General features: G+C 42.1%; 1 protein-coding gene across 2 annotated transcripts; it reads left to right on the top strand.

Annotated features, from left to right (window-relative positions):
- Positions 1-27,752, top strand: ndp (norrin cystine knot growth factor NDP). Of its 2 annotated transcripts, none has more exons than XM_085435480.1 (3): positions 1-1,158; positions 13,722-14,167; positions 26,522-27,752. In XM_085435480.1, the coding sequence occupies exons 2-3, from the start codon at positions 13,958-13,960 to the stop codon at positions 26,744-26,746; spliced, it is 435 nt and encodes a 144-aa protein (XP_085291606.1). In that variant the 5' UTR covers positions 1-1,158; positions 13,722-13,957; the 3' UTR covers positions 26,747-27,752. The 2 variants fall into 2 exon arrangements, with proteins under 2 accessions (XP_085291606.1, XP_085291605.1); XM_085435479.1 differs by lacking the exon at positions 1-1,158 and adding an exon at positions 2,475-2,681.
- Positions 27,753-27,963: the final 211 nt, after the last annotated feature.

Below are 27,963 nucleotides of genomic sequence, written 5' to 3'. Positions count from 1 at the left end.
CCTGTTTTTCTGTTGCACACTGGTCTGCATAAATCTCCAAAAATAATAGCCCACTTCAATTTTTTTTCGTCCAGCTTCAAATAATACTGAAAGTCAAGCTTCCAAATGAAGACTGAATACGTGTGCGTTCACCATCAGTCAGCCTGCTGTTTTATGTGTCTCGCAGACGATATGAAGTGGCTCGAAATAAGCTGCTCCGAAGGAAACGAGTTAAAAACTGACAGATATCAATGTTTACATCTTTGGACAGGGCATCAGAGCTTCATCACCACCATAAATTCTTGGCTGGTGTTAGGATACCATGCCCAAAGGCCAAAAAATGTCTGCCTCAGGTGATACGATGTGACCCTGCCCTGTTAATCCTGTTGAAGACCAGCTCGAGTGCCGGTGCTCACAGGGACAGCAGGATCAGAGTGCCTACAGCCAAGGTGGGACTTAATAAAGACATGGACCGCTGTCACATGCAACTGAAGCAAAAAAAATCTTAAGGCGTGACACATCACTAAAATGGAGCCGAACAAAGAGAGAAACGAGGTGTAATTTTAAAAAGTAAGTTACCTGCCAGCAGCTGTCACATTATTTTTGCTTTTTATTACCGCCCGTTTACCAGCTAAAAGTGCAGAGAGTGAGAGGGTTTGTCCAAGTTGTCAGGAGGCTGCTTTTGCAGCGGTATGTCAGCTCAGTGCATCCCTCTTCAGCTCAATATGTCTTCTGGCCTTTCTCCTCCGCTCTCTGCCTCCCACCCCACCCTCTTCTCCCCGCATATGGGATTCACATTTGGCTCCACTGACCGTTTTCTTAATGTGATATTATGATACATTATCTGAAGCCATTTACTCCCTGTCACCACCTCTCGTGTGGACACAAGCCGAGTTAAGCCAAGGAGAGGCTGAGTCCAGGTGAGTTATGACCATTTAATTTGACACCATTCACAGCCGGCCCGATCTTTTACAATGCCTGAAAGTGCAATCAAAACACAAACACAAGACACTTACGTGTGCTTCTCGCTCTCACTCTCTAGGAGCCCATTGGTGGCATATAAGTTTTCACCCCCACCTCCTGCTGCTGGTTGTAAATCGCCTCTGTCGAAGGTGTATTTGTGCGAGAGAGAGAGGGAACAGAAGGTGAGAAATTTGGGGGTCAGCCGAGGCCTTCCAGGTAATTGTGCTTCTTAAACTTTTGACCCTGTAAGCCCTGCTTAGTGTGCTGCAGCTCGCTCCCCTTATTTCCCCTGAGAATTTTTACTCCCTGTACCAAGGACATGTTCGTGTGCGCTACAATGACAATCGGAGCACATGCTGTCACCAAACACGTGTTATTCTTTTACACCTTTTTTGGGGGGCCATGAACTCGTTACTTATTTCATGAGGCGATGAAAAATGGCACGAGCTTGTCCCTTAATAGGCTCTGCCTCCCTGTGCCTGTGTAAAAACTGTGAAATACCCTTTTCCCTCTGTATCCCAGTACCACAAACACATCAGTTAGTTGTCATATTTCTGATATTTCTCTATCCAGAAATGCTGAAAAGGAAGCGAGGTCACTGACGTAATCGACTGCAATAATCAGGCGACTGTTGTGCGCGCAGCCTCAGAGAATATATAACTTTCAGGGCAAGCCTCATTATTTGCCTTCTCTTCACAGCAGTGTGCCCCTTTAATATTTCCAGGGTCTGTCTGTCTTCATATTGAGCCGCTTGAGAATGATGGATGAGGTTATTACAGTTGGATCCACTCGGGGCTCTCCTATATTGCAGTTTGTTTTCATCATTTCTAAACATACAACTGGCTTTAGGTTTGTGCTCATATTTCCCCTCCCCTCCGGGTTGTGTGTCTGTGTTTTAAACACAGAGTGATTTTTGGCAAATAAGTCCTTCATTCGGTTATGATTTGGCGCTTTTCATAATGTCTCCTTTTTCAATATATTCAGCGTATGTGTAGCTTTGCTTTTCTAGTAGAAGTAAATGGTATCTCAGAGTTGCAATCCCAAATATGCTTCTCTCCTTCCCCTTCCTTCCTCCCCTCCAAACCACCACCACACCTGCGAACCCCTCCGCCCCTACCCCCTGTGTCACGGGGGGGGGGGGGGCCGCGTGAAGAGGAAGGGCCGCAGGGGCCAGTTGTTTTTAAATAAACTAAATCTGCTAACAGTTTTATAACCCTGACCTCGTAAAAAACTGGCTGCAGCTTTTGGTCAGCTCTCTCCTGATGGGGCAAGCAGAGTCGTTCCAAGCCTGGAATTCCCATTTGCCGCTGCGGAGCATGTCGGTGCGTCAGCTGGTGTGCCTGCGAGAGAGAGGGAAGAGGTAAAAGGGCGTATGATATACGATTGCTGTGTCACGATCCACATGTGATGAGCGTCCTCACAGGCGGGGAGCATCCAGGCTGCTCCCTCTGTCTGGTGATTTCCCTGTTAAAGAAAAGTAAGGGAGAGGGGGGCAAGGGAGGGAGAAAGAGAGAGAAAGCAGAGGTGAGAGAGAGAGAGAGAGAGAGAGAGAGGGAGGGAGGAGAGAGGAGCGCTCAGACAATCAGTGTGTGTCTGTGTGTGTGTAAGTGAGAGAGAGAGAGAGGTAGAAACAAGAGGAGAGAGGAGCTGGCTGGGAAACAACAGTTGAACAACAAATCCAGTGTTGCATGCAGCCTCTCCGGATACCTCTGCTGTCTTTCTGCTGCCGGTCACTGAAGGTAAGACCATCAGCCTGGGTGTCACACCTCTGAATCTGCACTCCTGCAGATTTGGGTGCATCCTGTTGTCTTTTTTTATAACTCTGTGCACTGCAAATGTAGTCAATCAAACTCTGTATCAGGCATGCCATCGAGGATCCAAGTATTCACTGCTATACCCTGGATGTGTTTCACGTGTGTGCACATCCAGGGCACACACGTAAAGTAGCTGTACGTGCATCACACATGGGCTCGCTCAAAGAGAGTTTGAGTGACACTCCTGCTCACTTTTTTTTTCTCCCCCCCTACTCCTCCCTTCCTCTGTTGCACATCACTAAGCTCAGGTGTGCATTCCTGTTTTACTGCAGGGCAGTTCTACACCGTGCGAGTCCATAAACTGCAAGTGGTTGTGATTAGGACGCAGTGTGACATGATTTGTAATAAGAGGAAACATGTTTGTGTTGGCGCCGGAGGATTTGCTAATCAGGCACTGACAGCGAGGCTGGAAGGATAGTGGGAACCCGCGTGGCTTGCGGGACATTAATAGTGCGTTAATAGTGAACATCTCCGGAGATGCATGAATATGTGTTTTACAGGTGTGTGCGTTCATGGCTGTAAGTGTATGATTGACTTGGCCTGTTATGTTGGACCCCGAGGCTGCTGGCTTATGCTAGAAGTACATGTTGACAGATACAATAGACTCTGTGGTAGGTAGGAGGAGGAGGAGGAGGCGAGCTACCACTTTGATTTGACTGAGGAGGAGAGGCGTGTGTGTGAGAATGATAAAGGGAGAAGGTGTTTAAATGAAAAATGCAGTGGCTACAAAAGAGTGTGGGATAATGTGAGTGGGGTAGGAGAAGAAGCCCAAGTAGGAGGAAAGGGGAAAAAAAAACATCTGAGAAAGAAAGAGACGGGCAGAGCCAGGAGGAGGACACAATAAATAGGAGAAACAGAATGAAACTGAGATGTGTGAGAGAGGCTGAGAAAAGAAGGGCTGGAGGAGGTGAGAGTGAGAGAGCATGACACAAGACGGGGCAGAAAAAAGAAAGCGATTGAGACCGTGTGATGCAAACAGCCCTCCAGACATCTCCGTCCACTTCCGGTGACACCAGATGAGAAACAGTTTGCGCGGCAACGAAAGAAGCGCCGCAGACTCTGAGAATCACCTCTGAACTGTTTGGGGAAGAGAAAAAGGCGAAGACGAGGAGTAGGAGGTGTGTTTGAAACACTGCACATTCAGCCAGGTGCAGATAGACAGCAATACTCTGGCAGAGCAGCACACACTTGGTTTTGTGTCTCATGTTTCATATTCTCTCACACACACACACACACACTGGGGCCCATTGTGAGTATATTTATTTGGACAGTGCTGAAGCTCTGATAGGCAGTTCACAATGTCTCACTGCCACAGGAATGTGCTTCTGACAAATGGATGCTCTACACGAACCTGAGGCCATCAAGGGGATCCTTAACACCAACCACCCAGACGAGCATGTGGCAGATATCTGCTGCCCAAAGAAACCCGGTCCAGAGCGATAAAACAAATGCGTCCACGACTCCTTTCGCTCCCTCTTTTTCAAAAACATCTTAGGCCTGGAGCTGCATTGAGGATTGATCTAGTTACATGCGCAGCTTTTTTAGCCCACAGCTCGCCACAGCTTTTCTTTCCCCCCACTTCTTTCTGACACGGATGGAGAGAACAGCAGAGGAGATGGAGTTGGGATTTGAGGTGCATGCGTGTTGACTCAGGAAGATTAGGGGGTTCTGTTTTTATCAAAGCGGTCAACAAACAGCTCCCACACTCTGGTTAAATGAGAAGAAAAAGAAACTGGAGAATATTTACACAAATGCCTTCCCTGTGTATTCTCCAATCTCAGTGCCTCTTATTTCCCACTGTTTCTGAGAAGCCTAAATTGTAAAGCTAACACAAGATTAGCTCCAGCTCACACGGCCGCCTGTCATTGGCTGTACAGTGCTCTCAAATCCACACTGTTTGTCTTATCTTTACTTGGGGGGAGGGGGGGGGGAATATATATTTAGTGAGGAGCTTAGCTTTTAGGAGAGTGGCGCGTGGGGAGGGTAAGAGAGGGCGAATGTGTGTGTGTTTTAGACAGAGAGGAAGAGTAAGTTTGTGTGTGCGTTTTGAGAGCTGGCGTCAGTAGACAGTGGAAGAGCTTGGCACTCTGCATGCCAAACTGTGTGTGTGTGTGTGTGTGTGTGTGTGTGTGTGTGTGTGTGTGTGTGTGTGTGTGTGTGTGTGTGTGTGTGGTTGGACAGGTCTTTGGTTCTGTACACCCCCACCCCCCCTCACTTCACTGCAGTCAGGAATCTGCCCTTTAGTTTATTAAAAGCTGGTGAAACAATGGAGGGGGTGAGGTTGGGGATGAGGGCAGGTGGTGGTGAATAGAAAATCATGACGTAAACTCTGGGCATGATACAGAGCCGTGGCAGATCAGCAGCGAGGGTGATGATGTAGCAGTAAATGTAGGAGAGAAGGCAAGATTGAGTTATTCATGACAGACCATAAAACAACCTTTTCCCCCGCTCTACCTGTCACCTCGCCCTCACTCCATCTCCTCCATCGTCCTGTGATGCACCTGTTTTTCTCAGCAGGGCAGTGGGGGCTTAATACCCGAGCTCCCCATTGTGACTGCAGACAGGCCCATCACTGGACAACAACTGTGTACTCAGCTGCCGCCAGGCATAGGTGATAAAGCAGAGGATCCCTCAGAAGATCCGACTCCTCTACCCAGGCCATGTGCCGTCACACACCAACATCCCAGCAATGTTCAGAGCCCCAGAGCAGGAGCATAATAACACCCACGAGAATACCACATGACACAGCCCTTATGTACATATGTGAGGGTTTGTGTGTGTGAGATGAAAACCCATAAGTAAGGTGGGCAGGGGATATTTATACTTGCACCCCACTGCTAAGAAGAAAACATGGTAACAAGTATTGTGCAATTCTGTTCTACACAACATACACTGGGGCGTCAGCGCAGTGTCACTTTTCATAACAGATTTTTGAGATAACGTAATTGTTTCACTTGTACCTCTTGAACAAAAGTTTTCATTATGACTTGTGTTTGTGTATCTTAGAGCAGTGGAAAACAGGGAAATCAGTTTTTGCTGTCACTGATCTGTGTGAACTGATCGATTGCTTGGTTTTATAAATGGTAAGAAAATAATGAAAACTGTTCACCACAGATACTCCAAAAGTAGTCAAAAACCTGAAGCAGATCTGGCCTGCCTGTATTTCAGACCCGTCATGATCGGTCTCTGTATCCCAGGTGAGCGTGGGGAGGCATCTTTCCCACAGTAGCCTCTAAGAGAGGCATCACAGTGTCTGCACTTCTTAAGCTTGGAATTATCTTCTCAGCTGAAGCCAAAACCTTCAGACCACACAAACTGTGGGGCTGTCTTTGTAGTAATGTGGTTTGGATTCCCACATATTATATATTTAACCCAGTTTGGATCTCTTTGCAGGTCCAGAGCCCTTTTTTAAATTAGCCGCCCTTTGGCTATGCTGCTAAAGTTATATAAAAATGAAGGAGAGTTTGTTTAATTTGATTTGTTCTATGACAGATGATATGTCTTTTTATAAGCAATAAGCACAGATCTAGATATAGGCCTGGAGTTACAGTGCAAATAATACATGCTGTGTAATAATTTCGTCTGCCTCTGGGCCTCCAGCTTTGGCACTCTTATTAGTTTCTGAGTACTGGGAATTTCACGTTGGTCAGTTGAAGAGGAAAAGAGATTGCTTTAGATTTGGAGGCCTTTGTGCTAAATTACTGAAGTTCCAATTTGTTTAAGTAAGACCTGAAGCAGTGGACGCACTCTACCAAATCACACCAACAGGTGCTTTATATTGTAAGGTACACCCTACAATAATACATACAGAGAAAAACCCAACAATCATATGACACCCCCCCCCCCAGTGACAGTGGGAAGGAAAAACTCCCTTTGGTGGACATCTACCGCAACTGGTTGGGGTAAGATAGGTAAAGGATAAATAAAGGTAATGGATAATTGCCATTTACCTGGTATAGGCCAAAGAAGCAGGATGTTCACGAAGAATCTAAAGCTAAAACTATTAGCTTTTTGCTAAATGATTTTACAATCATTTCTTAGTAACTCACTGTCATCTCAGGTCTGTCAGGCTCTGAATTTCTCCACGTGAATGATGTGAATGAATTTGTAAAAAGAATGTCATGTTTCAATAAAAGGGTTTAGAGTGTGCTTCCTTACTTCACAAGTCAAAGCGTACATTCATGACGCTGCATTTTCACCTGACCCCATGAACTCAGTAGCTCGTAGAACCACCTTTAGCACTAATAACGTGAAGTAATCCATTTCCACATAGCTTTATCAGACTCTCACATTGAATTCTGGCACACTCTTCTTTTCAATGTTGCTTCAGTTCATTGAGGTTTGTGTGCCTTTGTTTATACACAAGTCTCTTAAGGTCCCGCCACAGCATTTCATTTGGGTTGAGGCGTATACACAGGTGTTCATGGTTTACTCAGTGACTGTAAGGTGCCCAGGTCACGTGGCTGTAGAACAAACCCAAACCATCACCCCTCCACCACCATGCTTGGCATTTGGTATGAGATGTTTGTGCAGATATGCTTCACCAAACGTGGTGCTGTGCATCACGGCCAAACATCTCCACTTTTGTCTCGTCTGTCCAAAGAACATTGTTCCAGAAGTCTCGTTTTTCATTCAGGTACAGCTTTGCAAACCTAAGCTGTGGTGCCATGTTCTCTACAGAGAGAAAAGAGGCTTCAGGCAACATTTCCAAGTAAGCAATACACATTAAGGCTTTTTATAATCGTAATTTTTGTAACTACTAACGTTGGTAGTATAATATAAACTAAGTAGCCATTAAGTTTATATCTAAGACCTCTTTTACGTGCCAGCTGTACACATTAAAGAGTTAGTTCTAAGCAGTGTATTCAACTTACTTGTGTAACCATCTTAATTAAGGTAACATATTAAACAATTTAATATGTTGTAACTGTACTTAGTTGAAAGTTCTGTCTTTATTAGTGGTGGTCTTAACTCAATATATACATAAAAAAATCACCCCACTACTCTATCGTTCTCCTCTTGTAATAATGCTACTCTGGACTACTTGTTTTTGCCTTAGACTTGGCAATATTGTGATAGCTAATTCAGCATATCTCCCCCATGTCCCTGGCTTCTGTAGAACACAACATACTTTCTCCTTCTTTGCTAGAACAGTACAAGTCTAACACTCTGAAGCAGCGGTCCAGCTGCTGCTTCCTGTAGTCTTACCTCATGCAGTGTTCCTATTCCACTAAGCTCTGAACATGGATTCCTGTCACGGATATCAGGACACAGGCTTTCAGTTAACACAACTAAGAACCTGGATTTGTTAAAGTAAAATCAATTCGAGTGATGTATGTGATACACCAAATGGAAGTTATCCATGTGATGAGGATGAGGGACGAGGTGGTTTTTTTGCTGGAGGTTATGGGGTTGGACCTGGTCTTGCAGCAATTTTTCTACAACGATCATCAAAGGAGGTTGTTTACTTTAACTGAGGTGAAATTTCATGGGTAATTCAGAATTAATGACTTGTTGTATTGCTCACATAGCAGCACATTATAATGAAAGCAGTAAGGACCCAAGGTGACATAATGAGGTTGTATCCAGCACTCCTCCCAGAAATAATCATTTCTATCAGACATCAGACGGTACCGGTGCAACTGCTTGGTCTTGGGGATTAAAGAGAAAGATGTGATGGGAAAGGAACGATAGAGGGACTGTTTTTGGGAAAAGGAAAAGGTTCAGGTTTAAGTGGAACACCATGGGGATTTGTTTTTGTAATTATATCAGAAAGACAAGCTTGGTTGGACTTGATGATGGGGTTGATTCCAAACAATAGATCCAGGAAAGATATGGACCGTAACGGTCTCGGGTTTGCTGGTCATTATACTTGGATCGGTTGGGGGAATGGGGTGGAAGGGGCAATAGAGCTTGTTTTTCTAAACTCTAAGATCTCTATAAATATGAATTGGATAGGTGAGAGTATAAGGTACCTGGCATTTCACACATTAATAAGTTCTCAGTTTGTACATTCACAGTGCAGTAATGAACTCACTCAGCCAGATACAATCTCCATATATTATCCTGAAAGCCCCCATTATCTGAGTCAGCTGCCATTCGTAGCTCTGTATTGATACGACCAGCTTTCAGAGTTTAAGCATGAGTTGCCAAAAGAGACAGTAATAATGATGTGTGGTCACCTTGCGGTAAGGGCACGTCCCTGCTTGCATAGCAATGATGTTAGAGGGAAGCTGCCTCAGATGGATACATAACAAGCAGACGACAGTCATAGAAAGTCATCTCCCTGGTGCACATAAAAAGGTGGAAATGTCTGGCTAGCTCAACTAATTAGTAATCAGAGAGCGCAGAGCTGGCTGGAGACCAAAATTATGAGATTTAGGGTTAAATAAAGTTTGCTTGACTTGTCCTGGTATTTACTAGGCGGTTCACTCCTGTCATTATCTTTGATTGTTTTGCTTCATGGTAAGGCCTGTTGTCTAACAAAAACACATGTTCTGAGCGGAAATTTTGATTTATGAGGAAACACTGCGGATGTTTTTCCTGTGAAAACACCTAAATACAATTACATTGTCATGTTTGATCTGAACTGATTAAACACATTTCCCTTCAAAAGTGGGTTAGGAGATGCTGCAATCACATATGCTTTCTGCTCTTTCATCCAAAACCAGACTGTCGTCCAGCTAAGGCAGCATCCAGCTGTCACTGAGCGCCAAAACTACAGGAGCCAGAAAATTCACAGATTGACTGCATGTGTACTTTTAATAGGCAATTTGAAAGGGAAAATCAGTTGAATCGTCAATAATTCATTGTTTAGTCAGTTGAGAGCAGGGAAACCATATTATCATAATTGAAGCTGATAATGACCATTTTATCCAGACATCTGTGTGTTTGAATACAGTAGATATTAAGCAGTATTCCAGTTCATTGTAAATATGTCTCTCAGGCCATGCTGAATGTAGGTCTGTAGTGTAAAGTCCTCTTAAGTCGTTGTCTCCACTGAATTTTTAGGAAGGTATCTGACTTTTTAACTGCTATATGCACAAATTTGTTTGCCACCTGCTCACTAAGTTGCTATGCTTCTTTGAGCAAACTCTTTCCTGTTGCATTGATCATTTCAAGTGTTTTAGAAATATTGATTATGGAGGCTGGAAGAAAGGTCTAGTTCATTTTTTGAGTTCACGTTGCTTAGATTTTATGGGGTAGTAAGATCACATTTACTGGAAAATAAACCTGTTGACCACATATTCAGCTGACGTGCAGAAAACCTAAGAACTGCTTTACCACTTGAGTATTGGTTGTTTTCTGGGTCTCTGGGGACGTAATGAAGCTGTCATGTGTGCTCTGTAGTGCGCACTGCACTGAAAGGGAATTTGGAGGCCACGGGGCATGCAAGGTGTGCACAGAGGCATAAGTGAGGGTAGTCTCAGGTCAAAAGGAGCCCGACAGCAAATTTTTGTCTCACTGCCCCATTGCTGCTTAATCTGGTCTTTAAATGGATCAGTTATCATAGTTTTGTATTTTCGAATTCGCTTTTATTTTGTATTATTTTCAGTTAGTTCTCTGAGTGGATTTTCTTGTTTCGGATTAGTTTATAAAATGTTTACTTTTAGTTTTTAATTAGCATCAGAGTTTAAGTCTATTTTAACTGTTACTGTATAAAAGGGAATTGTCAGAGGCAAGATTTAGAAAAATCTATACAATTATTACAATAAAAACAGAACTTTTTGAAAGCAGTTGACTCTTGTGGACATTCAGAGTCTCGATAAACATGTCCCTCAGTGTCATCAGGCAAGCTGTAATTAAAGTTTTACCAGACACTAAAGGATATTTCCTCTATATTTCTATTTTATTTTCGTTTTCAAAGTTCACAAAATCATTACAGTTAGTGTTAGTGTAGTGTAATTTTTATTTTTTTTCATAATAGATATTTTTTTCATGTCCAGTTTTATTCTACTTTTTGTAAGCTATATTCACATGGGTGCACGTAAATATGTAGATCATGTCGATCTAGTAAAAACAAGCCAACATCTGCTTCAATGTCCACTTTGGCTGATGCCTCTATTTTCCTCGTTTACTCTGTCTTACATGGGAACTGAATTGATTCCACTGTACGATTCTCAATGACTTGACTGTGTAATTTCTAAGACATGCACACTAATGATGCTGATAGCGATACCAGCAGCAGAGACGGGGATAACAGTGTTCGTTCTAATGGTATGGCTGGCAAAGCTGGAAGTGCTGATGGGTGCTGGCTGTCTAAAGCATCCTGTTGCATGAGCCGACTGCAATGTAAACCCTGCAGCACATGTTCGACAAGCCAACGAAACATCTCAGGGAATATTTATTTTAACAGGCCAAATGATACTTCTATTTCTCTCAAGAGGAATGTTAAGGTTAAATGATTCCCCCTTAGAAAGAAAAACACTGGGGTTGAACTAAAGGGGAGCTGAAGATGGAGAGATGGGTTAAAGGTTTTGCCCGAACTAGTTGCTTGGTTTTAGTTCAGAGGAAGAAGTGAGTGCAAGATGGTGCAGTGTTGAAAAGGGATGTAATAAAATGATAATAATAACATAATTTCATGTATTCGTGTTTTGTGAAAGTATTTTAGTGCAACTGACCTTTTTGGGAAGTTATTTTGAAATGTAGTAGGTCACAAATTGCTAGACATAGCTTTAAAGTGTATGAATGTGTGCGTGAATGGGTGGATGACTGGATATGTAAAGCGCTTTGGGGTCCTTAGGGACTAGTAAAGCGCTATATAAATACAGGCCATTTACCATTTAAAACGCAAGACTATAAGTAATTCAGTCATGTGCCAAATGCATTCCTTGTAAGTAATAAAACAGGAAAGTTCTCTACAGGCTGAAGACGTTCCCTTAGGTTTGATCATTTTAGTAGCAGTACCAGCCACTTGCTGCAAATTATTGTAAATTGTTTCTGGTGATTAAGGACCCTGGAATGTACTTTATTCCACCCTTGGTCAATAGCGACTTCTTGGCTTTCAATATATTACCTCGCCTGCTGGTACTGCAGCTTCTGCATGCATGTCCTTTTCATGCTTTGGAGAGGCAAAGCGTGAAATGGACACGGTGGATGTCTGTTACACGTTTTTCCATGATATCGGGTGGAACTGTGACTAGGATAAAGCAACTAAAATAGTGCATATTGCATGAGAAAGGCAACTGGATGCATAGAAGCCTCAGGTGGGTGATTAGCAGATGTTTGGACACACACTCACAAAAACACTAATGCATTAAAGTTACATTTTCATTTTCTACTGTAATGTAACTCCACTTCTTGCATAGGTATGTAACTAAAAGCAATTGACTGAAGAGCTAGTTACAAATTGTCTTGAGTTAAAATTTCAATAATTTCCAAGTATTATCAAAGTACTATTCAAATAGGTTACATTTCACAAACTTTTTAAGTAGACATTATCACTTAATAACTACTTGTACTCATCATATGTCAAGAGGTGTCCACACAGGAAGCAACAACCAGCAACATGGCAACCTCAGACCATAGAGAGCAATTAGGTCATCTTACCATTTACACATTTACACTGTCACAAAGGAGGGAAACAAATGTCAGCAGCATGAAGTAGGCTAGTCATTTATGCTCAAACGTTAAACTTTTCTCAACTTCAAGGATTAAAGCACTTACAGGTGACAATGAATGATATGATTGACATATGACAGAGTGGAAAATACATCAGTGGGGTTATATAGTTGTCCCTGAAATTAAATACATATTCATTTAGTTGAGGAGTAATAAGGAACAGAATATTCATCTGACCACTTTATATAACCTGGAATTTTTCTAACTATTGTACAATCAACATCAGACTACTGATCTCCAAAAGTTGATTTTGTTCATCTGGACGTGGCGTTTTCAGTGGGAGAAACGTTTCGTCACTCATCCAAGTGACTTCTTCAGTCTCAGCTGACTGCAGGTTTCCCCAATCTTATAAACAGTACATTTGCATACTGACTGAAACCAGCCCACTGAAGGAACAATGGGCTGGGAGGTCGGTTCCTTCATCAAAATTATAACTTTCTTCTCATCCCAAAGCAACTGTGTAAAAGTCACATTTTTCCACAGCACCACTAATGAGCACCTACATTTACAAAGCCACGGTTTACACTTGACTTTAGTTGTACGTGTTTAAAAAAAACAAACACTTAAGCATAAATACAGCTCCTGCGACTCCATGTGTAACCACTTCTTCGTAAACCTTTAGCACACAAGTATAAATTGGGTCAAAGTATTTAAAATGATCACAAAGCATGAATTTATGGGTAGCTCGTGAAAATAGATAGATAATAATAGTTAATAAACTTTAACATGGCTATTTTGCTCCTTTCGCCATCTCTCACCCTACCATGCACTTAATTCACAACACATTTCAACATACCTGCTGCAGCCAGAACCAGGCTCACTTTTAACACAAACCCTATTGTCAGAAGGACTATAAAACTATGAAGTCGGGAAAAAAATTACCTAAATAAATGTGAAAATATGCAGAGGGCTTGCAGTCATGAGAGGGCTTGTTGGGAAAGTGAATTATTTTAATGAAAAAGTCATTCCTGGGGAGAGGAAAAGGCCCGGCTGCAGGCTGTTTGTGCATGGCTTAAGTTTCTCTTCTATAATAAAAGCACAAGGACTTATGTGTCCACATGTGTGTGCCGTGTGTGGGTGTACTGGGTTGAGCGTGGAATAAAGGAGACAAAGTAGACGGCCAGTTTCTTGAGACACACACACTCAAATAATTAATCTCAAAAACTGGCAGAAAAAAAAACTATGTCTGGAGATAGCTTCATCCACTACACACGAATTGTAGCATTTGGAACAGTTTGACTTGTGGACAAAACATAGAACGGCCACACGCAATATCGCTGCTTTTTCTGGTCTTTATCTCTTCATGTTTCCATTGATGCAGTTATGTTTGTCTTCTGCTTCCAGACTCTGATGGATTAAGGCAGCGGGGGATGGAGCAGCCTGCCCAAGAAACCCTCCTACTACCTAAAGCTTGCTGAATTTGAACCTACAGTGAGCTGACAGGAACAAAGCAGAGTCAAAGACAATCTCCTTTTGTGCAGCCTTGTGACAGAACAGACTCTGTAAGGAGGAGGAAGAAAAGCAACTACGTTACACGTTGGACATCCCGTGAGGATCAAGAGCCTCAGGGTGGCCCGATCATGAAACCTTCCATTTCTGGGGGCTCCCCCTCTGGTCTTCTGCTGGTTCTAATGTGCTGCCCCCTCCTGGGCTTGGTCCATTCTGCCAGCAGCAGAAACAAGGCCAGCGATAACGGACACGCACACCTGGGAGATGCTGACCCAGACCGCTGCATGAGGCATCACTTTGTGGAGACCATCACACACCCAATTTATAAATGCAACTCCAAGGTAAACCTACCAACACACTAAAAGCCAACCTTTCATATGAAATCTAGATAGTTGTCAATGTTTTTTATGTGACTTTTACTTTGTTTGATGTATTAAATGTTTATTGTTGCCAGTGTTTAAATGGAGTGCAATATAAGTTCAAAAATGAGACCATCCCCGAGTCCCTCAGTTCCCTCTGTCAGCCGGTGGTGTGATTTCTGTGTGAACGATGTGATTGAACTTTTCCACAAAAACCCAAAGGATGTGACAATTATTCTACACCCCGCGTAGCTCAGTGCCTGCCTTCTAGTGCAAGTGTCAAGAGCAGAAAACAACAGCTTAGAACATAAGTCAACTAATAAGCCCTGTCATACACTGCAGGATGAAACATAAGGTTAGCTAGCTACCTGGTGTTGGTATCAAGTTGTCCATGTTAGCTGATGAGCTGAAATTAGCCAGAACACAGTTTTATTTAAGTTGGATGGTCTGGAGATGGAAGTGGAAATTTGACTATCAGGGGAAACTGTGGTGGACTTCAGGATGTTTGGTTTTCAGAGTCACGGACAAACTGCAAACAGCAGGGTCTGCTAATTAATCTAATAACTTAGCTGGACATTTTAAAACGACTTTATCTGCTAATGTTACCAAAACTGAGTATGGCTAATCACATCTTGCTTGTCAGTGAAAATCATATCTGAATGAAAATGCTAGTTGGTTAGCTTGCCCAGCTAAAGTGATCATTGATTATAAAGTGTCACATGGTACTGATTTTAGTAAATCATGCAATGGCAAAGATATCTATGAGTAATATTTACTTTATACAAAATATGGTTTTCTTTTCAACATGGAGGTGGTTAGCAAGCTGTCTGCAATTTAGCTTTGATGTCTTTATGTTGATACGCAGTGTTTATACCGGTCTCCTGGTTTCTGTTCAAGATACAAGAAATACAGCACATACAACAGAACAACATTTTTTTGCAGGACAGTGTTGACTGGCGAAAGTACAAGCTGAGCATGAACCTGAGCTATAGCCTACTGATCACCTGGGTGGAGGTGTCAGCAATAACAGTGGTTTTCTAAGGTTGCACAGAGCTCCTTAAGGTAATGGGCCATTTGCTTCAAATCAAGCTCCTGAGCCTAAGAATAATACCCAGCAATGACTTAAGAGCCATTTTTTCTCACAAATTCCTTCCTTTCTACTAGTATTGCTCATTTCCCCTTGAAAGCCTTTCTCCATTTGACCATTCTAGTGTATCATTCTTTCCTTTGCTCTCTTAATCTCCATCTCTTTTAGAAGAGTCACATAGGAGTGTGTGTATATGTGTGTGTGTTGGTGGTTCTGGAGATGGGCCACGCTGCAGACATATTCTGCACCTCAGCTGGGGCTCAGATTTGGCTGAAGCTATCGTGTCGCTGTTAGCCTGCTCGCTCGTGCACTACCAGGTGCTAAAGAGGGTTAGAGAGAGAGATGGGGTGAGGAAAGAAGAAGAAAAGTGGAGAGGCAGTGATTAAACAATGGTGTGGTGTGTATCCTGACAACTTAAAGGCAGCCACTTGACGTAAAGAGACTGATGATCCCACTGAGTAGCACCAAACATGTGAATGCTATTGTAGGAAGGTGCTGTCGATTTTCCCTCTTTCCTTTTGTTGTGCACCAGTGCAGTTGCTTGTCTAGCGTGAGTGATCTGTTCTTTGGTCTTTTTTTAATATTCTGACTATGAGTGCATCAAGCAGGTGGCCAAACCGCAACTCGGCTCAGGCGAGGCAGGGCTGAACACACACTCAGCATGAGCTTGGCTTTCTATTACAGCGCACAGAGAGCCGAGTGGAAGCCTAACTGAGCAACTGTTTTACACCTCAGGCCTGATTTAGACTTCTGTGGTGAATCTTTGTAGTGCCTACAATGTAACCTACGTAAGTGGCCGACTTCTTGCCGGCATTTATGCCTGTGCTGGTGCGTTATGTGCTAGTTAGCATGTGGTCGTGTCCTTTGTTTTATATGCGGTGCCAGCGGATAGAAACCAATAAAATGATGGGCCCTCACGCTTTGTTGTGTTCTTTTTTGTTGTTTGCTTCTTTTCTGGGGTAAACTATATTGGTTCCTCGAGTCTTTCCACTTTCATATTTTGGCTGTGTACAGTACTGTGCAAAAAGTTTGAGCCAGCTGTCATTTCTTTATATTTAGATTCTGCAAAGCCAAACTTCCCTGTCCTTTTAACCTCTTAAGCCCCAAGCCTAACTGATCTCCTGCCTTTTGCTCCCGTGTCAGGGGACGTTGGGGCTTAGGAGGTTGTCTTGAGTGATGGGTCCTCAGGTTGTCTGAAGGTGTTTTAAAGCTTTTCTTTGAACATTTTCATTCCAGTCCTTGTACCTGACCATTTTCAGAGGATTTTCATTTTTAATTCTTGAGTTTTAAATCCCTTAATGCTGACCTATGAATTAGTATCACAAAAGTCATTTAACAAAGGGATGAGCCAGCGTTGTGTCTACACAGACAATTTAGTAAATAAACAATTTTAAAAGTATCTTCTGTCACTTTATTTTGTCTTTTGTCAAATAGTTTGATAGACTTAAAATAGCAGTAGTAGGCAATTTGGAAAGAGCTGTTAGCTGAAAACTTGTTGCCATATCTCATCATGTTGTGCATTGTGCCCTGAAATATTTAGAGGAAACTGTGGGACAAAATAAGTGGCAGGCTTAAAAATATACATCAGATAAACAGTATCTGAAAGGCCCGTTCTTAAGGAACAGGAAAAAGTCCAGTAAAAAAAAAAACTGACACAAGACCTGAGCGATGCATCTGGCACTCCAGTTGATCCAACTTCAGTTTGATGACCATCAGAAATGGTCTCAAGAAGGCAAGAAGGAAGAGAAACAGGGAAGATGTACTTATAATAACTTTATTTATATAGAACAGTTACAAAGGGCTTCATAGTTTGGATAAAAATGCATTAAAGTTAAGTGCACATGTTCAACCATGCAAGCACACAGTCGCTTTCATTCCTGCATACACAGTCCTATACACGCATAGCAGAAGAAAAAAAAGGCCACAAATAGACAGCAAAAGATTAAGTAGAAGCTAAACTATAGAAATGAGATTGCAGCAGATGTTTAAAACAAACCCCAGATTCAGCCAACCTGAGCTACAACCACAAAATCGTGATTACCACAAGCTTTAAGATAAGAGCAACAGTTAGGAGACCCCGATCAGATGAGGTTGGCTGCAGTTATGATGTCTCAGTAGCTCTGCTTTATACGCAGGAGCCCGGTCATGAAGGGCTTTATATGTTGTTAGTAACATTCTTAAATGGATTCTGAATGCCGGCTAGTTTTTGTTTTGTTGCATTATGTACCAACTGAAGACGGGCTGAGGAGGCTGAGAAATGCATGTGAAAAGTGAGCAGCAATAATCAAGACAGAAGAAAATTGTGTGTGTACAAGAAGTTCCACATTATTTGGAGGCAATTAAGGTTTGATTTTTCAAATGAATCTTAAATGAAAGAAACAAGACTGGATGAGGTATGGCAGATTACACAGTGAACTGGACTAAAAAATCAGTGGCACCAGGTCTTATAGAGGTGGATCTTTAGAGGATTTGTATGAACAAGAGAGGGGGACAACAGCGAATGTCTACAGCCATCTGTAAAACATGGCTTGGGGCCAGTAGTGTTGGGGATCAGGCCTCAACATTATTGAAGCAGTGTGGGATCACCTTGACAGAAAACAGAACAAAAGGCAGAAACATCCAAAGAACAGCGTTGACTGACCTTCAAAAAGCTGAAAATAAGAAATAACGAAAGCTTTAAAGGTGGTCATAAAAGTGGCCATACAAAACACTGACTTTGTGTGTTTTTGCCTTCTATACTCTGTGTATTGTTACACATTTTTCCTGTTTTCCTAGGAACAAAGAAATATGGGGCAGCTCAAGCTCAAGCAGTGCTGTATGACTAGAAAAAAAAGCTCTCTCTGCTGTCTGCAGCCCAGGTGTTGAGTAATATTCTGGTAGCAAACTCCTCCATTGTAAATTTGAACTTACACCATCACTACGCTAATTCCACAAATAAAGTTGAGTTTACAGGGTGCGAAGAGCACAACTCAGCCAGTGGAAGCAGTTGTATAATGTCCTCTGTGGATCTGAGGGGAGAAGAAAAATAAACCTGGGGATTTCATTATGGTTATCTTGGCACTGTGCAGCGTGCAAAGAAATAGGATTGGGTTTGTTTTTGAATGACTTTCCTGCTTAGATGCTAACGCAACTCTTGTCTGAGCATCTGTCTCAACTTATTAGCAAAAACATGATGAAAACACACAGGTTAGATCCACAGTGTGTGGTTTCCTGCCAGTGCTGAACTGCTGCTTTCTCAGGTTAATGTAAGTAACAGTTGTGACCTGTTTCACCGGAGCTGAAGAAAATTTCTTCCTTAATTGTGAAGGAAAAAAACAATATTTCATACACTGATGTTGTTATTTATTGTACTTTTTTGTCCACAAACATAAAAATTGTACTGTTTTGTTTTTTTGCAGTGCAGTAAAAATGAGTGAAAAATTGTTCAAGATGTTGATTTTTTTTTCTTCCCTCTTTGTTCTCTGCTTATTTTCACCCCTGCTGGGTTTTTGGTGTTGATGTGTGAGTATACTGTACATTGTCATTTATGTGACACTAAACCAACTATAGGGTTCAGTTATTCAAAGAAATGTAGAAAGCCATCTGACAAATGGATTTATCAGAAATTGCCTTTGATTTGTGTTCAAAAACACAGAACACACTTACCAGTTATTACCAGTGTAAAACTAGTTCTTCACCTTGAGTTTTATTTAAGCCTGTAAAGCCTGAAAATTTCCAGAAAATTCCTTTCTTTCAAACTATTGTTTGTCAACCCTTCTGACGAATTTGCATGTATAAGATTTAATTTGTATCATTTTTGCTACGTCCAGGATTTTTGTGCAATTTATTTTTCATAGTTTGTTTATCTTAAACCAAAAAAAACATATTAGAGGGTTATAGTTCTTAAAAACTGATGCATCAAATCTGATATACTTGGCATTACAGGGTTAATTATAATTTAAGTGCATTAAAAAAAAATTCCAAGGTTACATTTTTTTTTATATAATTAGGGTTCCAACTAACTATTACTTCCACTGCTGATTAATTAATGTGTTGTTCAGTAAATGAAATATCAGAGCACAGGAGAGCCTGAGGTGACCTAAGGCTATAAAATCAAGCTTTCATATGAGAAACTGAACTGAACGTGTTATTCCTCTTAAGTATTACTGCCCTCACAACCCAAGCACAATGGGGCAGAAGAGAATGTAGAGACCACACATGATTTTCACCAAGTGTTTCACCAAAACGTTTAACATGGAGTGAGTTCTTCGGTTATGTGTCTTGTGTGAACAAGTGCTGTGCAAGTAAACCAAAAAAATAATGGTGACAACGTTCAGTCAAAACAAATAATCTGGAGGTCAGCGAGCAGCTGAGTCCGTAGGCCCAAATTGTATATCTGCAGATGAGCAAACCAGGTGTCAGCCATTACTCCCAGGGAGCCATTCCACACATCCAAGCAACGACAAAAAACAGGAAGTGGATCTCGAGACCCTCTAAAGGCCAAGATGACACTTCAGCCTCTAAAACATTAAAACAAACTCTATAACATATTAAATGCATGAAAAAAATATTCTTGCTGTAAGAGACTACAGTAAGCAAACACAATCCCCCATCCCCACACACAGACAAAAAAAAGAAAATATTTCACATGCCCCATGCATCTGAATGGATCAGTCACACAAGCTATCCATTTGACGACAGCACAGATTACTGTGTCGACTCTGGATTTTGTCTTTAGGACATATGGGACTTCCTCACGGGAATCACAAATATTTCAGTGCAGGGTTGCAGAAAACTCGTCCTTCATTTCCGAGTATCTTAGTTCTTAACATAATTACATCTGTCTAAACTTGGACAGCAACACTGCTGCGGACATGCTAGTTGATGACAAAGTTTTAATGCTTTTATTTTGAAATTTTGGTTATTAATTACTTTTATTTTAAAAGACAAATGCTTACATTCTTTATGTCACACTGTAATTACATTGTTACCTAACAGATCCACGTGCATTTAGCAACCCCGGCTCAAATAAAGTCCAATGCTGCTCAGTTTTAGTCTGAAAATCCAAGCAGTGACTTTTTTAAGTAAAACAGCAGCTGTTGTTGGAAACACTGAAGTAATTTCAGCCAAAATAAGCACCATTATTCCTAATTACAAAAGTACTTGAGTTTAGAGCATAAAACCTCAAATTCAAATTAAAAACTGCCAATAAAAAAACCAAAGTAGGAAAAAGTAACCACAGCGCCTGTCACTAAAACACAACAGACCGATGAATGCAAGGTTCATGTCATATTGGAGTTTTCATGATTAATCATAGCTACTTTTCATCGTGAGAATTCAAGAATTTAAGATAATTCTTTTAAAAATTATTACACAACTAACACACATCCAGCTCCAGTACTTTTGCACTCCACCTTCAGTTTTTTACTTTCGTGTCCTATTTAATTTTATTCCGTTTTATTTTATTTCTTTATATAGCACCAAATTACAACAACAGTCAGTTTGATGTGCTTTATATTTGCACTGCTGACATTTGTCCTATATGTATAGAATTACATTTATATAACACCCATCAGACCAGGGGCACGTCCAGAGGGGCCCACAAGGTGGTACAAGCCCTTTTGAAAATATATAATACTTGTATATTATATAATTTTAAATAATTATATAAATAATAAATACAAAGCTAGTCTTGTATTTACATTTTACAATATAGTTCAAAGGAAATTTACAGTTTGTTGCAAAATTACATACTACTACTACCGCAGATGAAATTGCAGTGATGATGATAATAATAATAATAATAATAATAATAATAATAATAATAACAATAACAACAACAACAACAACGACAAAAACAATAACGATAATAACGATAACGATAATAATAATAATAATAATAATAATAATAATAACAATAACAATAACAACAACAACAACGACAAAAACAATAACGATAACGATAATAGCGATAATAATAATAATAATAATAATAATAATAATAACAATAACAACAACAACAACAACGACAAAAACAATAACGATAATAACGATAACAATAATAATAATAATAATAATAATAACAATAACAATAACAATAACAATAACAATAACAACAACAACAACAACGACAAAAACAATAACGATAATAACGATAACGATAATAATAATAATAATAATAACAATAACAACAACGACAAAAACAAAAACAATAACGATAATAGCGATAATAATAATAATAATAATAATAATAACAACAACGACAAAAACAATAACGATAATAACGATAATAATAATAATAATAATAATAATAATAACAACAACGACAAAAACAATAACGATAATAACGATAACGATAATAATAATAATAATAATAATAACAACAACGACAAAAACAATAACGATAATAACGATAACGATAATAATAATAATAATAATAATAATAATAACAACAACGACAAAAACAATAACGATAATAACGATAACGATAATAATAATAATAATAATAATAATAATAATAATAACAACAACAACAATAACGATAATAACGATAACGATAATAATAACAATAATAATAATAATAATAATAATAATAATAATAATAATAATAATCATAATAATAGGGAAAATGAGCCTGACATGTTGCATCTAAAATAATAATTTCTTTTTTTCTGTATTAAAAGAATGATCCCTCCGACAGCAGTATATTGTCACTAGATTCTGTTATTAGTGATGTTTTATTTTCCACTATAATAAAACATAATCATACATAAAATTAGAAAAAACTGATAAAGGTGCAAATTAATAAAAAATGTATACTGTACATCTTGAAAATTTGCAATATAAATTAACTGACTTTTTAAATAAGTTTCCTTTGGGAAAGTTTTGAGTTATCAGAATCTCCTCCAATAACCTTTTCTTGAAATTGAGCCTCTAAATGTTCCTCAAGGACCCTCCAACATGAACAAAGTTGCTTGAATGAGCCCATGATGACTGCTTAGTAATGGTTTATATCACTTTATATCACTTTTAACAGGAAGAAACCTCCAAAATAACCAGGCTCAGAGAAGGGTGGCCATCAACCGATGAGAATGGAAATATACAGAAGTACAAACTGAGTCGTTTAAAATGGTGTACGTTCACCCGATAATAGTTCATTATGGCACTTGAACAGTGCTGTGTCAGTACTGAAGCTTGCATAGGTTTGTTTAATGTAGCGGCTTTAAGATGGCGCCGGTGAGGTCGGCTGCCGTCACGACTGCTCCGACCACTTTTTCTTTGTCTTTGTTTTTTAAGTTAGTTTTCAGCGTTTCTAAATCGGCAAAATCATCACCATTGGGTACATTAGGTATGACAGTGACACTCTTGTTTCTATTGGTTTACAATGTACTCACAATTCGAAGTTTTTAACTCCGGATCCGAGCTGGCCGAGTGAGATCTCGAGGGAGAACAAAGGGAAGTGGCGGCGGCCTAGAGGGAAGCGAGCCGGCGTCAGGAACAGGCTGAGAGCTCGTGCACACCGCACACCTCTGCCTAGCATCCTGCTCGCCAACGTCCAGTCACTGGAGAACAAGCTTGACGACCTCAGGGCCAGGATAAAGTTCCAGAGAGACATTCGGGACTGCAATCTCCTCTGCTTCACCGAGACATGGCTGAACCCAGCGGTGCCGGACCACGCCATCCAGCCGGCCGAGTTCTTCTCGGTTCACCGCATGGACAGGACACGGGACTCGGGGAAGTCAAGGGGAGGCGGCGTGTGTTTAATGGTGAACAACAACTGGTGCAACAGTGCGAACATTGTTCCTCTCACACGCTCCTGCACACCAAATCTGGAACTACTGTCCATCATGTGTCGTCCTTTTTATCTACCTCGGGAATTTACATCGGTCATTGTAAGTGCCGTTTATATTCCACCACAAGCGGACACGGTCACCGCCTTATGCGAGCTGCATGAGGCACTCACACAGCACCAGACACAACACCGGGACACTGCGCTTATTGTGACGGGGGACTTTAATAGCGCCAACCTCAAACGCACAGCGCCGAACTTTTATCAACACATCACCTGCCCCACCAGGGGTGAAAGGACACTGGACCACTGCTACACTACGGTCAAGGACGGCTACAAGGCACAATCCCGCCCCCCGTTTGGCAAATCTGATCACGCCGCCATCTTCCTCATGCCAAAATACAAACAAAGGCTGAAACAGGAAGTTCCGGTTCAGAGGAAGGTCGCGCGCTGGACGGATCAATCGGTGGCTGCGTTACAGGACGCACTCGATGACGCAGACTGGGGCATGTTCAGAAACAGCTCCGACGATGACGTCAACGTGTTTACGGAAGCGGTTGTGGGATTCATCGGGAAACTAGCGGATGATACCGTGGAGACAAAGACTATCACAACGTTTCCCAACCAGAAGCCGTGGGTGGATAAAACCATCCGCGACGCTCTGAGATCCCGCACCGCTGCCTACAACATGGGACTCATGACGGGGGACATGGACCCGTACAAAGCCGCGTCATATAACGTGCGGAGGGCGGTGAAAGAGGCGAAGCAGCGCTACGGGAGGAAACTAGAGTCACAACTCCAACAGAGTGACTCTAGGAGCCTGTGGCGGGGACTAAGGACAATAACGGACTATAAAGCACCAACAACCGGTATGACGAACGCGGCCGTGACTCTGGCAGACGAGCTGAACACTTTCTATGCTCGCTTCGAGGCTGCAGCTAAGGTCTCCAACAATGCTAGTGTTAGCGGCGCTAACGGCTGCAGACAGGAAGATACTGCCAGCACCGGAAACGTGCTCGTCATCTCCGAGCATGAAGTAAGGAGAGCCTTCAAGAGAGTGAACACCAGGAAAGCAGCAGGACCAGACGGCATCCCAGGTCGTATCCTAAGAGACTGCGCATACCAGCTAGCTCCTGTGTTCACTGAGATATTCAACATCTCTTTATCTCAGTCGGTGATCCCCACATGCTTCAAAGAGTCCATCATTGTTCCTGTCCCGAAGAAACCCCACCCTGCTTCTCTCAATGACTATCGCCCTGTAGCCCTCACCTCAGTAGTGATGAAGTGCTTTGAACGCCTGGTCAGAGACTTCATCATTTCTTCACTACCAGACACACTGGACCCACTACAGTTCGTTTACCGTCCAAATCGTTCCACAGACGATGCCATCTCTCATCTCCTCCACACATCACTCACTCACTTGGACACTAGAAGGGGGAATTATGTTAAAATGCTCTTCATAGACTACAGCTCTGCATTTAACACCATAATTCCCTCCACACTCACCACCAAGCTGGAGCATCTGGGACTCAGCTCATCTATGTGTCAGTGGATCTCCAACTTCCTAACTGGCAGACCACAGGCAGTAAGGATGGGCGGACATGTCTCAGCCTCCACCACTCTCAGCACTGGAGCCCCCCAGGGGTGTGTTCTGAGCCCCCTGCTGTACTCTTTGTACACATATGACTGTGTGGCCACTACCAGCTCCACCACCATCATCAAGTTTGCTGACGACACCGTCGTGGTGGGCCTGATCTCTGATAACAACGAGACGGCCTACCTGAAGGAGATTAGGAATCTGGAGAACTGGTGCCAGAGGAACAACCTCCTTCTAAACGTCAGTAAGACAAAGGAGCTGATAGTGGACTTCAGCACTAAGCAGGAGAGGAACTACCAGACCCCCGTCATCAACGAGTGCCCAGTGGAGAGAGTGGACAGCTTCAAATACCTCGGAGTTCACATCACGCAGGACCTGTCATGGTCCTGTCACATCAACACCGTGGTGAAAAAGGCCCGACAGCGTCTCTACCACCTCAGACGCTTGAGAGACTTCCAACTGCCCTCCAAGGTGCTCAGGAACTTTTACTCGTGCACCATAGAGAGCATCCTGGCGGGAAACATCTTAACCTGGTTCGGGAACAGCACCATGCAGGACAGACGAGCTCTACAGAGGGTTGTGCGGTCAGCTGAGCGCACCATCCGCTCCGAGCTCCCTGACCTGCACTCAATCTACAGCAGGCGGTGCTGGACCAAGGCCAGGAAGATCGTGAAGGACCTCAGCCATCCCAACAACAGACTGTTCTCTCTGTTGAGGTCAGGAAAGCGATTCCGCTCCCTGAAGACCAACACAGAGAGACTGAGGAGGAGCTTCTTCCCGCAGGCGATACGGTCTCTCAATCACACCACCACACAGTACTGACCCACACATATAGTTCTTACACACACACTGGACTTTCTGGACTTTGGTTTTGCACAACACTGGTCACTATATTCTTCATTTCCGGTTAATACTTGTACAGCTGCTGTTATTGTGTATATATTTATTTATATTTAGATTTCTTCATACATTCTTATATAGTTCTATATTGTGTATTTTGTTGTACAGTTATTTTATTTTCAACTTTAATTTATATATTTATCTTTATCTTATTCTTCCCAGTTAAATTTACCCTTCATTCTAATTTGTGTTGTACAGTTATTTCATTTTTAACCTTAATTTATATTCTATTCCTTCCTAGTTAAATTTACCCTTTTTAATTTTTCATATTTATTTCCTATCTTATTCATAGCCTTTTCCTTTTTTGTTTTCTTTAGGTCACGAGCAGTTGTCCAAGCATTTCACTACATATCGTACTGTGTATGACTGTGTACGTGACAAATAAAATTTGAATTTGAATTTGAATTTGGCTCATGAGTAAAAGGAGGAGCAGGAAAGGTGCAGACAGAGAGGAGGCCAAAGTTTGATAGCCTGATCCTTTGCCAGGACAAAGACAAATGGTCTTAAAGTGGCGACAACACTGTTCATATGTGTGTGTGTGTGTGTGTGTGTGTGTGTGTGTGTGTGTGTGTGTGTGTGTGTGTGTGTGTGTGTGTGTCACCCATACATGGCCCCAGACAGGCCTTTATCAAAGTGGGTACACGGGTGGCGACACACAGCAGCTGGCAGAAGGACATGACACAGGAGTCAGTTTAGGGAGGCGACAGGAATTCAGTGACCTACAGAGGAATGCCGGTCGGACAGTCACAACACTAATCAGGCTGGTGATGTGTGTGTGTGCTGACTGGTTAAACTGGGGAAAGGTTTCATATGCTGGCTTTGTTCCCTCTAAACAGCACAGAAAAAAAGTGGCCAACCACGCACACATAAACACACACAGAGCCCAAACATCTTTTTACTCCCCTTAAAGAGCCTGAAGGTCAACGAAAAATGCTTATCTGTATTTTTCATAACATCGCCTTTTCGCCTACTTCTTTCTTCCAGATGGTGTTGCTGGCGCGCTGCGAGGGCCACTGCAGCCACACGACCCGCTCCGACCCCCTCATCTCATTCAGCTCAGTGCTCAAACAGCCCTTCAAGAGCACCTGCTCCTGCTGCCGGCCGCACACCTCCAAGCTGAAGGCGGTGAGGCTGCGCTGCACTGGCGGGACTCGCATTACGGCCACTTACAGATACATCCTCGCCTGCAACTGCGAGGAGTGCAGCTGAGCAGACAGCAGTACCCTCCCAGACCCTCAAGACTCTCAAGAGCCGGCAGTTTTCTTGGCCACAGACCTTCCTCTCAAGCTGTCCAAAGCATTTTGGTTGATTATTGGATCAGAAAATGGCCCCAGAGATACTGGTTGTTAACTTGTGAGTGATAGTTTGGAGCAGTCAGATCAGCCTCACGTGGGCCTTAAAATTGACCTACAGCCCTTGGGACTCAGACAGAACATACTATACCCTTTCTATTATGTGCATTCAATCAGTACAAACAATGCAAAGCATATTTCTTCAGCTCACAAGGCCAGACACCACAAACTGCAGCTCCCAGGAGCCCGCTGGAGACCCTCCTCGCTGCAGAGACACACTGCACTCATTATAAGCCTCCGTAATCCATAACACACACGCTCAAGAACCACAGAATGAGAGCTCATTGCAAATATCTGTAACAGCCTTCTCCCTGCTCCATAAAAAAAGGGAAAAAAAAAAAGAAGAAGCGTTTGACGACTAAACAAAATGCCTCGTTAAAAAGCAGCATGGGAAAGGACAAGCGGGTCCGCGTGAGCCCTGACATGTGCTGGATCTACAGTGGAGCACCTGCGCCGTGCTTACTCACCCAGTAACATTTTACACACTCCCTGCAGACTTTCATCTAGCTGTGTAAAACATGACTGATGCTGACAGGAGAGCTCATCGAATGAACAGTAGAAAAAAAAAAGAAGAAAACAAAAGTAGCGTAAGAGGAGCCCAGAGGATGCAAGAAGACCACTGATGAAGGTTTTAGCAGCCTCTGGGTCAGCGGCGTGGACTGTCAATAGACTGCCAAGGGTATCAGTGCTCATTTAAAGTATAACCTGTTCTACTTGGATCTTTGTGATGTTCATGTTGACGTTATTGTAACTGCCGCTACTATCACGCCGGATTGATTAAACTTGCCGCTATTGCCTGTAACGTATTGTTAGTAATGACATGTCCTGTGTCCAACATGATGAATACAGAACTTCACACTCACTATTCATACTCTGTGTGTGCATTTGTGTATGCGTGTGTGTGCCGCAGGCTCATTTGCAAAACTTGTGGTCACTTTATTTGAATTGGAAAAACTGTGTTCAAATTGAGCTTTTTCCATCATTAAGGCTTCGGTTTTTTTTCAAACCACAAAGAATTGAGAGCTCACTTTTAGTATTTGAGCTGAAATAATGGGTGGTTGAAAGCAAAGAAAG

This window comes from Copadichromis virginalis, linkage group LG16 (genome assembly GCF_057382275.1).
Source record: "Copadichromis virginalis isolate Kocher_CV1m ecotype Utaka linkage group LG16, C_Virginalis_male_GT1.1, whole genome shotgun sequence".
NCBI lineage: Eukaryota > Metazoa > Chordata > Actinopteri > Cichliformes > Cichlidae > Copadichromis > Copadichromis virginalis.
The sequence above is the reverse complement of the archived record's forward strand: the minus strand, read 5'-3'. Positions and strand labels throughout refer to the sequence as shown.

Bases quoted from the DNA above. Each gene is read 5' to 3' on its own strand.
- ndp (XM_085435480.1), top strand. From the start codon at position 13,958: ATGAAACCTTCCATTTCTGGGGGCTCCCCCTCTGGTCTTCTGCTGGTT. The intron at 14,168-26,521 runs GTAAACCTACCA...TCTTTCTTCCAG, and splicing joins TTTATAAATGCAACTCCAAG to ATGGTGTTGCTGGCGCGCTG.